Here is a 14,264-nt window from a genome sequence, read left to right on the forward strand (position 1 = left end):
TTATTCTTAAAATATGCATTTATATAGGCTATATTATTTGTGGATTGCATTTTACAGTGGTAAAAGAGGCACTAAAACATTTGGCAGAAGAGAGGGATGGGGTTGAAGAATTGATAAGGTTAATGCCATCCACAGCTCCCTAACCATCCCTGTCCCCTTGCACTGCTGGGTACCTCATCTATGTGCTTGCTTGGGTATTAGCCATTTTTGTGCAAGAGAATTTTAGCCCTTTGCTTCTCCCTCTCTGCCTTAGTCAGCTCAGGCTGCTAGAACAAATACCACAGACTGGGTGGCTTAAATGACCGTTACTTATCTCTCATGGTTCTAAAGGGTGGAAGTCCAAGATCAGGATGCTAGTCTGGGTTCTGATGAGGCCCCCCCCCTTCCTGGCTTGTAGACTGCCCTTTTTGCTGTGTCCTCACATGTCAGAGAGACAGCTCTGGTCCCTTCCTCTTCTTAATATGGGTGCTAATCCCATCATGGGAACCCCAGCCTCATGACCTCTTCTAAACCTAGTCACCTCCCAAAGGCCCCAGCTTCTAATACCATTGCACTGGCGATGAGGGCTTCAGCATAAAAATGGGGACGGGGGGACACAAACATTCAGTCCATAGCACTTTCCTACACTGGTTTAGGTTAATTTATTCAACAAACAGGGGAGTCACATCCATTGTAAGACGGGGTGGTACAACTCCCTACAGGGAACACAGAAAAGATTAAGTATGGTTCCTGTTCTCGAGGAGGTCACGGCTCGCTGGGGTGTTCAGAGACCCGCTCCCTCCCACCCCCAGGATCTGAAGATGAAAATGCAGTAGCATCAACAGCAATGAGAGTACTTCTCCGGCTCTCCTCCACACCCCTCATCAGCCAAAAGCCATCCAGGTGTTTTCTGGGAGCTCCTCACAGCCGTGCCCTGTGGTCTCATTACCAAGCCCTCTGGCCAGCAGGTGGCAAAACCCTTCTGCTTCCACAGCTGTACCCCTGGGAGCACTTACCCTCACCACCACTGCCTCTGTGGCTTCTGCAAGGGGGCTACGTGGGCACAGACACCGATATTGCTGCCTTTGCTCGAACCTACCCTTACAGAGCCTGGCGTAGGCGGTGGTGGGTATCGTCCAGGCCTCCCAAAGAACCCAGCACCCTTCCAACACCAGGAGCTCCCACCACAGCTACTGCCGCCACATCCTACACCACAGGCCCCCCTCCGGTCGTGAGCACGGCTGACACACGGTGCCCTGGGGACTCCCGCGTGCCGGAGCCATCTCTGCTGCATGGAGGGGGAAGGAGTCCTCTTAGCATCCCCCGATCCCCCAGCAGTGCTGGCGTGTGCACCCAATTGCCCAAGGAGAGTTGGAGTAAAGACTGTTTGGGGGGGGAGGTGAGGGCAGACTTAGAGTCAGAATGCTTGCTTTCGTATCCACATGTGCTCTCCCCTGCATGACCTTGGGCAAGAAATTAAGTTTCTGAGCCTCAGTTTCCACCTCAGAAACACAGGCAAGACAATAGTAACTATGCCATAGGTTTTGTATGAAGATGCATGATAATAATGACTTAAAGAGCATTTCATATGCAACAAGAACTATTCTAAGAGGTTGAATCCTCACACCAACTATTATCATTGCCCTTTTACAGATGGGGGAACTAAGACACACAGTAATTAACTTCAGTTGCCAGAAGTCACACAGCTAACTAACTGATGGCATAGCCAGCGTTTGAACCCAGACCCTCCAGTTCCAGAGGCCATGTGCTTAACCACTGTGCCACACTGTCCCTCATGGGGAGCTCTGTTCTCAGTGCTTTGCTTGAAAGAACTCATGTCTCCTCCCACAATCCTAGGACATAAGAACTGTTATCATGCCCATTTTACAGAGGTGGCAACTGCGGCAAAGAGAGAATTAGCAGGCAGGATACAGGAGATAACGCACTTAAAAGTGTGTAGCGGGCTTCCCTGGTGGCGCAGTGGTTGAGAGAATGCCCTCCGATGCAGGGGACACGGGTTCGTGCTCCGGTCCGGGAGGATCCCACATGTCGCGGAGCGGCTGGGCCAGTGAGCCATGGCCGCTGAGCCTGCGCGTCCGGAGCCTGTGCTCCGCAACGGGAGAGGCCACAACAGTGAGAGGCCAGCGTACCGCAAAAAAAAAAAAAAAAAAAAAAAAAAAAAAAAGTGTGTAGCACTAATTATACGTTAACCTACTGTTCCCAGGACTCAGACATGCATCCAGGGAGCTGGGTTCAGGGAGCTAGCTCTCTGAGGTCTGGGACCTCCACTGTGCCACAAAGAGCTGAGACAGGCCAAGCATGGTTAGTACTTAGAACACCATCAAGTTCTTATTTATTGATAATTTTCAGATGTCAAACAGGTATTTGGGGATCATCTAGAGTCCAAGGGCCTTTGTTTAAACCCTAGTTCTGTCATTTAGTCTTAGTCGCGCACATGAAGTATGGCCTTTTTGAAATTCCATTTCCTCATCAGTTGTGTAGGTAAAATAACACCCTGCTACTCAAAGTGTGGTCCAGGGACCAGCAGCCTCAGTATCACCTGGGAGCTGGACAGAGATGAAGAATCTGAGACTTCACCTCAGATCTGCTGAGTCAGAAAGTCACTTTAGCAAGATTCCTGGGGGTTCATGCGCATTGCCACGCCCATCCCATAGCACTGTTAGGAGGACGATGATAATGATGAATCCCAAGTATTTAGACGGGGTAACAGACTCTTAGCAGATAACAGCTAAGCTTGTCAAAGTGCTTACCGTATGCTAAAGTCTTAACATACATTGTTCCACTTAATTCACATGATGTCCTATGAGGTGGTTTTTATAATCTCTGTTTTGCAAAAGAGGAAACCAAGCACAGGAAGGTCATGTGGTTTTCCCACAATCCTATAGCAAGTAAGCGTAGGGGGCAGGTGCCTCCAGAGTCTGCAATATCAACCACAAGCCTGGATGTTTCCAAAGCACTGTCATTAAGTCTCCTAACAATGCTTCCATTAATATAATAATAATCACTTCCACTAATTGAATCCTTACTATGTGTCAGAGAGTGGGCTCTGTGCATTCATTACCTGACTCTCAAAAGTCCTATGAGGAAACAATTTTCATCCCCATCCTAAAACCAAGACACTTAGACCAGGGAGGTTAAATACCGTGCCAGTAGTTGCACAGCCAGAAAGTTGTAGAGTCAGGATTCCAACCAGGCAGTCCTGCTTCAAAGCCCAGCTTCTCCACCCACAAACTATGCCGTCTCCTCCTGGCTTCAACCTGTCCTCCTCTGTTTTTTTGTTTGTTTGGTTGGTTGGTTGGTTTTTTTGCGGTACGCGGGCCTCTCACTGTTGTGGCCTCTCCTGCTGCGGAGCACAGGCTCCGGACCCGCAGGCTCAGCGGCCATGGCTCACGGGTCCAGCCGCTCCGCGGCATGTGGGATCTTCCCGGACCGGGGCACGAACCCGTGTCCCCTGCATCGGCAGGCGGACTCTCAACCACTGCGCCACCAGGGAAGCCCTCCTCTGGTTTTAAATTCTGTTTCCACCATAATCTCATGAGACCTGCCCTTACGCCCAGGCAGTGGGGTCCCTGTCCCCCTACAGTCACTCTCCTCCAGCTGTGCTCCTCCCCATGGGACAAGGAGTCTGGAGCCAAGCCTGTGCCCCTTTGTAGACCATATTCTGCATATTCCCCGTCCACTTGGCCCTGAATGCTTCCAGCATCTATGTGGGCCTCTTTCCTGGGTCCACCCTTAGGAGGTGGGTCAAGCTTCCAACGTGCTCACCCCATGCCTGATGGATGGTCAAGAGGCAGCTGTGTGGCACAGGGCCAAAGCTTGGGGTGCTGGCTGGGGTGTCCTTGGGGAGGAGAAGTGGGAGAGCCCTGTACGCTCTCGTTCCAGCCACACAGGTGAGGGGCGGGCCGGCTCTCAGGCCTTGCCCTCCGGTTGTGTGCTGCCTATGTACGCTTTGGTCTTAAGTTCCTGGTTGAGAAGCACTTTGACTTAAACTCCTCTCGACCACCCGGGGCCTAAGCAGGGTGCTGTACCCTCTGTAAGTGCATTGGGCAAACATGAAGCCAAGGGGTCTTGTTGATCTAGCCCCAGCTTCAATCCTGGTTACTAACAGGGTGGGAGACAAGGGGATCCCCAACTGGCCACAGGCCACCAGTCCCAGCAGATGGGCCAACGGGCAGAGACCCCCCTCAGCCCTCCCGGGCCCTGCCTAGACGGGAGGAGAGGCAGACGAGGGCGCAGCTTGTCAGGATGTGCGAACAATGCAGGGTGGGCATGGGGGTGCTGCTCAGAAAGATTATCTCACAGTTCAAACTCGTTAATGAAAGAAAGAAATTAACCCAGCTCATTTTTCAGGGAATTCTTGTGTAAACTGGAAATTTTCCAGTCTGTGAGCCCTGTGTCAGGCCCTCCCATAAATCACAGCAAGTGGGCTGTCGGCTTGGCAGAGGGGGAAGGGGCGAGGGGGAGAGCAGCCGAGCAGAGGGGAAGCCAGAGGCTGCCAGGGCAGCCGCGCTGGAAAGACAGTGTTCTCCTGGCACCTTCTCTCTCCACGAAGCGCCGGGAAAAGAACAAGGAAAAGAAAGAGCAGCAGCAACCACAGGGCTTCTGCCAATCCATCTGCAAACACTCCTGGCCCCACACCTCTAACCTGGGAGAGACCCCGAAACAGGTCATTTCTTAATTGAATACAATATTAATTACCGCGTGCACCATTAACAGTTTGTGGGATTTGACTAATTAATGTAATAGTTTTTGAGTCACGCTCATTAAATATGAAAATTACGCTGGTGAAAGGTATTGGTTTCATTATCAATCTTGTATGGACAGGATGGGGGCAGGGACCGGCAGACAGGATGGACCCCTGCCTGCCTCTTCTGGCTGTGAAGAGCTGTATTGTGGTTCCACGATTGAGGGGAGCCTGCAAGGGGGCCTAGTGGAGGAGGGAGGGAAGATGAGCCTGAGGGAAAGTTGGGAGCAAAGTCTCATCAGGCCTGACCCCTGATGAGGTAGTGACCACACAGGGCTCTGAAAACCAGATCCCTGCATTCCTTTCCAGCCCAGACTTGTCCAGGTGAAAACCCTCTCTTAGATTCATTCATTCATTTATTCATTCATTCATTGAGGTACGGTGTGATGGACACTGGTGGCTCACTGTCTAATACAACGTCCATCCCACCCCCTCTCTCCTAGCCGGCCTCCATCTCAGGCTAAAAAAGGGAATACTTAGATTCAGAGCCTCCTTTGCAGCTGAGGATTGTCATGTGACACCTCGTGGCCAATAAGATTTAAGGGGGGAGCAAGATTGAAAGGACAGTTATGGCTGGTGTCACTGTTCCTTGTCTTCTGTTTTTTGAACATGAGGGGAAAGCCAAGAGACATGCAGAGATGCTGGTCCTGATGCTGTTGAGCCTGTGAACCATCCCCAGAATCATCTACTCTCAGACTCTTTGTTCTGGGAGAAAAAAATAACCCTCTGTTTGTTGAAAACACTGATAATCGTTTTTTTCTGTTATTTGCATCTAAAAGGGTTCCTAATAGATACACATGATAAAGGCACTAGGCTAGGTGCTGTGAGAAATTCGAACAAGCTTACAATTTAGTCACCATGAAGAGCAAAAAGATAAAAAAATTTTAAAATACCTGCTATTCGAGGCAGCCAATGCCAAGTGCCAGTTGAGTGGCCTCCAAGGGTTGCTCTTCAGCTGCGGAGCCCCACTGAGTCTTATGATTACTTACATCTGGGGCACATCTGACCCTCCAGTGCCCTGGTTCTCAAACATTTAGGTCATCACCTGTGGATACAGCAGCCTGAGTTGTTCAAAGGAAGATGGGTCGGATTGTCCAGGAAGCCTCTATGTATGGTCAGGACAGGAGGTGACTTGGGCTTTGAAGGATGGATGGGATTTCCAAAAGCAGAAATGGGAGAGGGGAGGAGAGGGCTGCCTCCCATGGTGAGTGAGGAAGAGACAGCAAGCAAGGCCCAGAGGTGGGAAAATGAAAGTCCATCTTAAGGGATGAAAAGTAGCCCCAATAGGTTACAACAGAAGGAAGAGAGTGTGGGATCCCCGCTCTCTGCCCTGCTGCAGAGACCAGCAAGGACCTGAAAAAACCTGAGAATGACTGTGCTCATTTCTTATTATTGCTACAACAAACTACCACAAGCTTAGTGGCTTAAAACAACACATGTGGGTCATCTCACAGTTCTGGAGGTCAGAAGACCCAAAGGGGCCTTATCAGGCTAAAATCAAGGTATCAGCAAGGCCATGTTCTAGAGGAGAACGCGTTTTCTTGACCTTTCCAGCTTCTGGAGGCTGCTGACGTTCCTCAGCACATTCCTTAGAAGAGCTCATGGCCCCCTCCCATCTTCAAAGCCAGCAATAACCAGTCAAGTCTTTATCACATGGAATCACTCTGACACTCACTCTTCTGCTTCTCTCTTCCATAATTTAAGGAACTATGTGATCACTGTGATGGTTAATTTTATGTGTCAGCTTGGCCAGCCCATTTCTTTGGTCAAACACCAGTGCAGACATTGCTGTGAAAATATTTTTTAGATGTGATTAACATTTAAATCAGCAGACTTTGAGTGGAGCCAATTACTCTCCATAATGTGGGTGGGCCTCATCCAATCAGTTGAAGACCTTAAAAGCAAAGATGGAGATATCTCCGCAAAAGAAGCAATTCTGCCTCAAGTCTGCAACATGGAACCCTGCCTGGGTTTCCATCCTGCAGATTTCTGACTCAAGACTGCAACATCCACTCTTCCCTGAATCTCCAGCCTGCTGGCCTTCTCTTACATTTCAAACTTGCCTGCCCTCGCCACCCTGTGAGCCAATTCCATATATATATTTCCGTTTCTCTGAAGAATCCTGACTGATACGATTACACTGGGTCCACCCAGATAATCCAGGATGATCTCCCTATTTTATTAATTTTATTTTTTTAAATTTTGGCCACGCCTCACGGTGCAGCATGTGGGATCTTAATTCCCTAACCAAGGATCCAATCTGCACCCCCTGCCGTGGAAGTTCAGCGTCTTGATCACTGGACCGTAATCTCCCTATTTTAAAGTCAGCTAATTAGCAACCTTAACTCCATCTGCTACCTTTACTCCTTGTTGCCATATAACCTACCATTTTCACAGGTTCTGGGGATGAAGACATGAACATCTTTGGGGGGGTGGAAGAATTTATTCTGCCTATAGTCAAAATGTAAATAAATAGAGCTTTATTTTCCTCCCATAATAATATGTCTGGAAGTGGAAGTTGAGGTTTGGGGGCATTGCTCTATGACTCAGGCTCTTTATAGCCTTCCATATGTTGGCTTTGGTTCTTAAGCTCACCACCTCATGCTCACAAAACAGCTGCCTCAGCCCCCAATATTATATCCTCATACCACTATGCCAAGCAGGAAGGAAGAGAATAGGCAGAAAGGCCTTCCCCTTTCATCCAAGGCAACAAACCTTTCCTGCAGCTTTCCACAAACTCCTTTTTGCATGTACTGATGGGACCTGAGTTACATGGCCATTTCTAGCTGCAAAAGACACTGGGAAAGTATGTGACTTTGTATCCTGTATGGAGAGAGGCAGGTGAAACAGAGGGGGCTTTGAAATGGCTTTGGGTAGCCGTGCTGTGACGTCTGCCACACAAGTTCACACACAGCTTTGCGTGGCAGACCTGGGACTGGGCAGGGTCCTGCAGGGGGCTTGTGGCCACTACTCTTCTTCATGATCCTGTCTTAACAAGCAGATTGTCTGCACAAATCAGGGGAGCCTTGTGGTAGGAGTGTGGCTCTCACTGCTGTTTGAACTCGGTCACTTCTTCATCAGTGAAGCCGAGTTGCTCTGAGGATGAATGAGATAAGCTGTGTAGATTTGTTAGGTAGCAGAGCAAGTTACTTTTACCCAGAAATCACAGCCTGGGGGGGGCCAGAGGAATGCAGGGGGAAGACAGGAGACCCAGCCCTGGGGCCCCAGCCCACCCATCACAGAATGTGCAGCCCTCCATTCCCATAATGCTGTCTCCACCCCTTGCAAGTTCTTTATTGGTACTATTGGTTATTCTTGTTAATTAATTAGTGTTTGCTGAGTGAAGGAGAGAGATCTATTGGGCCAAAACCTCTTTCAAGCTGCCAGGGGACCCAGAGCAGGGCAGGAGAGATTTCAGCAGGAACAGGAAGGCAAAGGCCCTCGGAGGAAAATCAAAGTCCCCTTCACTCCAGGCTCTCTCTTCCCAAGCACCGTGAAGGGAGCTGGGGACCCTGGGCCTGTTGGTGACAGTGACTAACTGTGGGGCAAGCCCGGGGGAGAGGGCCAGGCCAGCTCCATTATGTTTATGGCCCTGGCTTGGCGGGCAGGCTCCCGGGTGAGCTCAGGGGGTGGCTGTGTGCCAGGTGGGGGGCTGGGGGAAGCAGCACCCATGGGGTTGGGTGGGGAGTGCGGGGGAGGGAAGGAGGGAGGAGCCAGGTGGGGAAGGAGGGGAGCAGCACAGCGTGTTATAAAACACTAAATCCTGGTGGAAAGATTGTTTCTTTTATTTTAAAGAAAGAATTAAGGGATGTTGCTTGAGAAGAACAGAGAGGGGGAACTGAAAAAGAGGCGAAGACAGAACAATAGACAGACAAGGAAGGACCGGAGGGAACAGGAGAGGGGACCAGGAATTAATGAGGCTGGGCACCAGATACGGGAGGGAGGTGGGGGCTGCTCCTCAGAGGTGGGGAAACTTGCTGGGTCTCAAAGAATGGCTTTGAATTTGGCCTCTCTGACCCCAAAGGCCAAGCTTTTCACCAGGCAACAGGCTGTGGAGGTGGAGGTGGAGAGGGAGGCTCTGGGGACAAAGGGGCCCAGGTATAAATCATCTGAGTGGGGGAGGAGCTTGGTAGCCCCACAGTGGCCCTCGGGATCACCCTGATCAAATGCCCTCGGCGGGTTCTCAATGATCTGTGGTGACAGCTGCCGTCCCTGGTGGAACTGGGCTGCCTCCCCTGCGTCCTTGAGGTATGGCATTGCCTGGAGGTTAAGGGCTGTGACTCTAGAGCCAGCTTGGATCCAAATCCTGGCTCTGCCATTTGAGAAAACTACTTAAATTCTTATGCCTCAGTTTCCTCTTATGGAAAATAAGGGTAAAAATAGTTTCCATCTAATAGGTTTGTTATGGGTGTTCAGTGATGTATGTAGTGTGCTCAGAACCAGCATCAAGTAAGTACTCAACAAGTTTAGCTGTCGTTAGATACTTCTTTACTAACAAAATCCTTATGTTGTTGAGGATGGCAATGTGCCCAGCTAAAAAACTACATTTCCCAGCTTCCCTCACAGTTAGGGTACCCCATGAGATGTTAGAGGAGGTCATTGTGCGGGTCTTCCAGGAAATCTCTTTAAAAGGGACTGACTCCTCTGGCAAGCTCATCCTTTCCCCCCTTCTTCATGCCAGGAAGGTGGGTATGATGACCTGAGCTGCAGCAGCCATTCTGCAGCCCTGAGTTCCCCTTGAGATAGAAGCCATGCACTAAGGGTGGTGGAGCAGAAAGTTAAAGGAGACAGAGATACCACATCGAGGGGCTGGACCTCCTGTCTCCATAAGCCCTTTGCCTGAGAGAAAAACAAACCCTTAACTTGTTTAAACTACTGTAGCTTCAGGTCTCTGTCAATTGCTGCCCAACCAATCCAAGCTGATACAGATTGAAAAGTTAAATAGATTCTAGAAGAGTTAGAGAAATTTAAACTGATAAATCCAAAATGGGTGATTTGTGGAAAGTGGGTGTGGTTGGGGACATGTCTGGGAGATTTCAAATAACCTCAGAGGTCCCACGACCTGTCCCTTGGACTAGAGTGTCTGTGTGTCCAAGTCAGGGAGTGATTGTCTTATTATTGTCTTCACCAAAGCAATGAGAAAAAAGGCTTTCTAGAAACCAGTGCAGAGCACAAGCTCCTAGACATCAACATCCCATTGTCAGGAAAGGAGGGAATCCCCCAGAAGACCACCGGAAACAGGACTGTTTAGCAACCTGAGGTCATATGGGCAGCTACTGATGTTACCCATCTGCACGGCTCACCTCATGCTTCTGAGGATGACACACACTCTAAGCCTTAGAAAGTCTCAAAAGACCACTGTTGTGTTGGGATGGGGTTGAAGGAGGGCTCTATAGGATAATTCTCATCCCTAAACCTCTGCAGTTCTCCTATGTGTCCGTGTCCAGCGGGTGTCCCATGCCTGGAATGTCTCATGATCCTTGGGACACAGTGTGCACCACATTGCAGATGCAGCCCCAGGTGAGATCGGGGGTTCTCAGATCCTCGGGTCCTGGTCCTCGGGTTGGATGGTGTCCACTTCTTGCAGGAAATAAGGAAGGGCTATAACTTCCCAGGGGAGTAGGGGTGGGCTGCTTCCTGCACCACTTCCCCAACCTCAGCTCTTTGAAATGAATGAGAAGAGAAGGCCAAGGGGCCAGCAGAGGCCCCAAAAAGGTGTTCCCCGCTCAGACACCTGCGAGGGTGGGCTGAGGAGAAACTGCGAGCGTTGATGTGTTTGTTTGAAAGAAGGACACCAGATTAGAAAGACGGTAGCACTGAGGTTCCCCACCGGGGCCTGAGGCCAAGGGGCAAGGAGAGGCCAGCACTGGGTGGAGGGCAGCAGTGAAGACCTCCAGAAGCCGGTCAGGGAGGATCCGGTCTCCCTGTGAGTGTACGCAAAGACTTTGTGGGTCCCTGGCTTCCACGTGCATTCTGCAGGTCTCTATACATGAGCATGCTTTCTCATCAGTGAATTTCTTAGTTGACATTGAGTCAAGCGTGTTTGCAAATGTGGGGAAAGTATCCGATTCTCTCGTGGAATCTTGGCTTAGAAGCGGGGTGGAGCCCCAGGGCTAAGGGAGGAGGGGGAACCCCACCCCCACAGAACCGGGAGCCTCCCACACTAGGGCAAAACAGAGACGGTTCATCTCCGCAGAGAACGCCAAGTAGAGATCAAAACCAAGTAGGCTCAGGATGAAGCTATAGGTCAGTGCTTTGTGACCACCTAGAGGGGTGGGATAGGGAGGGTGGGAGGGAGGGAGATGCAAGAGGGAAGAGATATGGGAACATATGTATATATATAACTGATTCACTTTGTTGTAAAGCAGAAACTAACACACCATTGTAAAACATTTATACTCCAATAAAGATGTTAAAAAAAAAAAAAAAAAAAAAAACAAGAAGGCTCAGGATGAAGCTATAGGCCAAACTTCCTCGGAGGTATGGGATTTCAGAGGTGGAGGAGTCAATGCCTGGAAGAGCCCCCTGAAGCTACTTTCACACAGGAGAGCATTCTGAGAACTGCAGTACCAGGGTGGCTAGAGCCACATCCAGCCCATTCAAGGTTTGTCTCCTCAACAAGAAAGGCTTCCCGGGTCTCTCATTCATTCGTTTAGCCATTCACTTATTCTGTCCACAATTCCTCTGGGGGGCCGTGCACATAATAAATAGTTCACTCTAAGTCATATCTCTCGATTCCTCTGGTTCTAAATTCACTGCCTCCCTTCTTTTGCTGGGGGTCTCTGATCCAGCTTGCTCTGCTGCTTGTTGAACTGCATCCCGGAGGCACAATGGCAGCACAGAGCTAGCTAGAGTCAGCCCCTTTGCCTTGCTTCAAAGTCATGGATGCCACCCAGTCCTGGCTACTAAAGTATCATTGAACAAGAGGTCCATTTCTGCCATTTTGGCTCGGCGTCCCAGAATTTCTGCTACACTATTAGGATCTCCTCAAGGGTCTGAAGTTGACCCAAAGTTGTTGAGAGCCTTCGTTCATCTAACACCTACTTTTTAAGTGCTTCCTGAATACCAAGCACTTGACCAGGCATACCTCGGAGACACTGGGGGGTTCAGTTCCGGACCACCGCCATAAAGCAAACATAGCAATAGAGTGAGTCAGATGGCTTTTTCGGTTTCCCGGTGCATATAAAAGTTATGTTTACACTCTACTGTAGTTGTAGTAAGCGTGCAATAGCATTATGTCTAAAAAACAATGTACATACCTTATTTTTTTTTTTTTTGGCTGCTTTTCCAACTTTATTTAGAAAAACAAATCCAGGTCCCAGTACCCCCGTGCCCTCCCCCACCCCAGCCATAATTTAAATAACTTAGAGACAGAGTTGGGGTCAGGTGGGGAGTGGGTGGGAGAGGGAGGGAGGAGAGCCCACTACAGCCGCTGCAGCGCCCGCTTCTTGTCCGTCTTTTTCTTGCCTGTCAGCTTCTTATCATGCTCACCCACGTGCTTCTTGGCCATGGGCCCCTCGGCCCCTCCCGCGCGCCCAGGAGCCATGGGGCCGGTGGTGGAGGCCGCAGCCCCGCTGGCCAGGGACCGGCCGGCCCCGGCCCTCCCGCCGCTGGGCCCGCCTGCGCCCCGGGGATCTCTGTGAGCAGGCAGGCGCGCGCCGCCCGCCTCCTCCGCCTCCTCCGTGAGGGCAGACGCGGGGTGAGTGCGGACCAGCAGGCACTTGATGGTCAGCAGCACGTGCCAGATGCCCAGCTCAGCTGTCCAGCCCGTCTTGAGCACGCTGATGCAGATCTCACCGTTGGCGCCCACATTTGGGTGGAAGATCTTGGTCAGGAAGTAGCCCTTGGGTGGGGAGGCAGGGAAGTCCTTCCCCAGCAGGAGTTTCATGCGGAATAGGTCTCTGGAGTATGGGGTCCCCTCAGGGCCCTCGATGGTGACCTGCAGGTCAGTGAAGCCCTCCTCGTTGGGAAAGACCTTGATGCCATCAGGCGGGTCAGCTGTCAGTGTCGTCGCCTCCTTGTACACCAGGCGGATGATGTGGGCGGGGCAGGTTCAAGGCTGCTGCCGGCCGGGGGCGGGTCCCCCCGGCCCCCTTTCTGCGCTTTCCGGCCGCCGGCCGGGGCCGGGGGCGCCCAACCGCTGCCGCTGTGGCCCGAGCGAGGCCCCGGTGGCTCTGCTCTGCTCCCCGGTCCCTCCGAGGCGGCCCGGCCCGCAGTGAACCTTGCCGTCTGCAGCTCCGCCCACCACTCGCCCACCGGTGCCGGCCGCACTAAGGTACATACCTTAATTTAAAAATACTCTATTGCTCAAATATGCTAGCCATCCTCCGAGCCTTCAGCAAGTCGTAATTTTTTTTTGCAGTAGTAACATCAGTGATCACTGATCCCAGATATAACATAATAATGATGAAACAGTTTGAAATATTGTGAGAATCACCAAAATGTGACACAAAGACATGAAGTGAGCAAATACTGTTGGAAAAAAGTGGTGCCTATAGAGTTGCTCAACACAGGGTCGCCACAAACCTTCAATTTGTTTAAAATACAAAAAACACAGTACCTGCATACAAAGCACAATAAAGCGAGGTATGCCTGTGCATGTAGCTTTTCTTGCTGGGACTTAAGCACCAGAAAATCCACAAGAATGGCTGTATTTCTGAGATACACACACGGGCAAGGTCTTCAAAATGAAAACGGAACCATGGCACCAAGGTCAGGCTAGGTTTGAATTTGTGTAAGCTCTCCTGGGGAAATAGATGGAGGAACCAGGATGGAAAACCAAAAAATCCATAGGCAACCTCTACAACAAAATTGGTAAGGAGAAATCCCATGAACACCCAAATATGAGTGGGCGAGGATGAGCACCCAGTAGCAACAGGCCTGTGTAGTATCAGCAACTGTGCCAGAGGGAGCGGAGACAAGACCAAGTTGCTTCTGATGGCTGGAGCAGCTAGAGACCCTTCAAACCACCAGCAGGTGCTGGCCTGAAAGCGTGACAGGCCAACGTGAAAGGAGCAGTGATGCTGGGAGGGGTCTCAGCAGGCCCTGAATATCAGGGGAGGGTGCCCTGGAGCAGTCTAGACCTGACAACTGTTGAAACTCACAAATGAGGGTTCCTTTTCAGGACAGAACCGCACACAGAGGAGGGACTACTGGTTGGAGTCTTCAAACTGAGGAGGACTGGGACAGCAAGGGCAAAAGAAAGATGAAGTCTAGAATTCTGCATGGCTCAAGATGGAAGCCGCTATCCATATATGGCTTTTGACATTTAAGCTAACTAAAATTAAATTTAAATATTTAGTTCTTTTGTTGCATTTGTCATGTTTCAAATTCTTTTTTTAAATTTTAAATTTTTAAAAATTTTTATCCAATTTTTAAAGGTTACTTTCTATTTATAGTTATTATAAAATGTTGGCTATGTTCTCCGTGTTGTACCCTACATTCTTGAGGCTATCTTACAGCCAATAGTTTGTACCAACCCCTCCTCCACCCTATATTGCCCCTCCCCACCACTAGTTTA

The 14,264-nt window shown here is 50.3% G+C and overlaps 1 protein-coding gene across 1 annotated transcript; it reads right to left on the reverse strand.

Moving 5' to 3' along the window:
• Window positions 1-12,167: 12,167 nt before the first annotated feature.
• On the reverse strand, window positions 12,168-12,791 carry LOC102980474 (ubiquitin-conjugating enzyme E2 S-like; the record flags this gene model as incomplete). Its single annotated transcript, XM_055088499.1, has 1 exon — window positions 12,168-12,791. A coding segment is annotated over one exon (624 nt), but the record flags the coding sequence as incomplete, so codon positions are not given.
• Window positions 12,792-14,264: the final 1,473 nt, after the last annotated feature.

This window comes from Physeter macrocephalus, chromosome 11 (assembly GCF_002837175.3).
Source record: "Physeter macrocephalus isolate SW-GA chromosome 11, ASM283717v5, whole genome shotgun sequence".
Lineage (NCBI taxonomy): Eukaryota > Metazoa > Chordata > Mammalia > Artiodactyla > Physeteridae > Physeter > Physeter macrocephalus.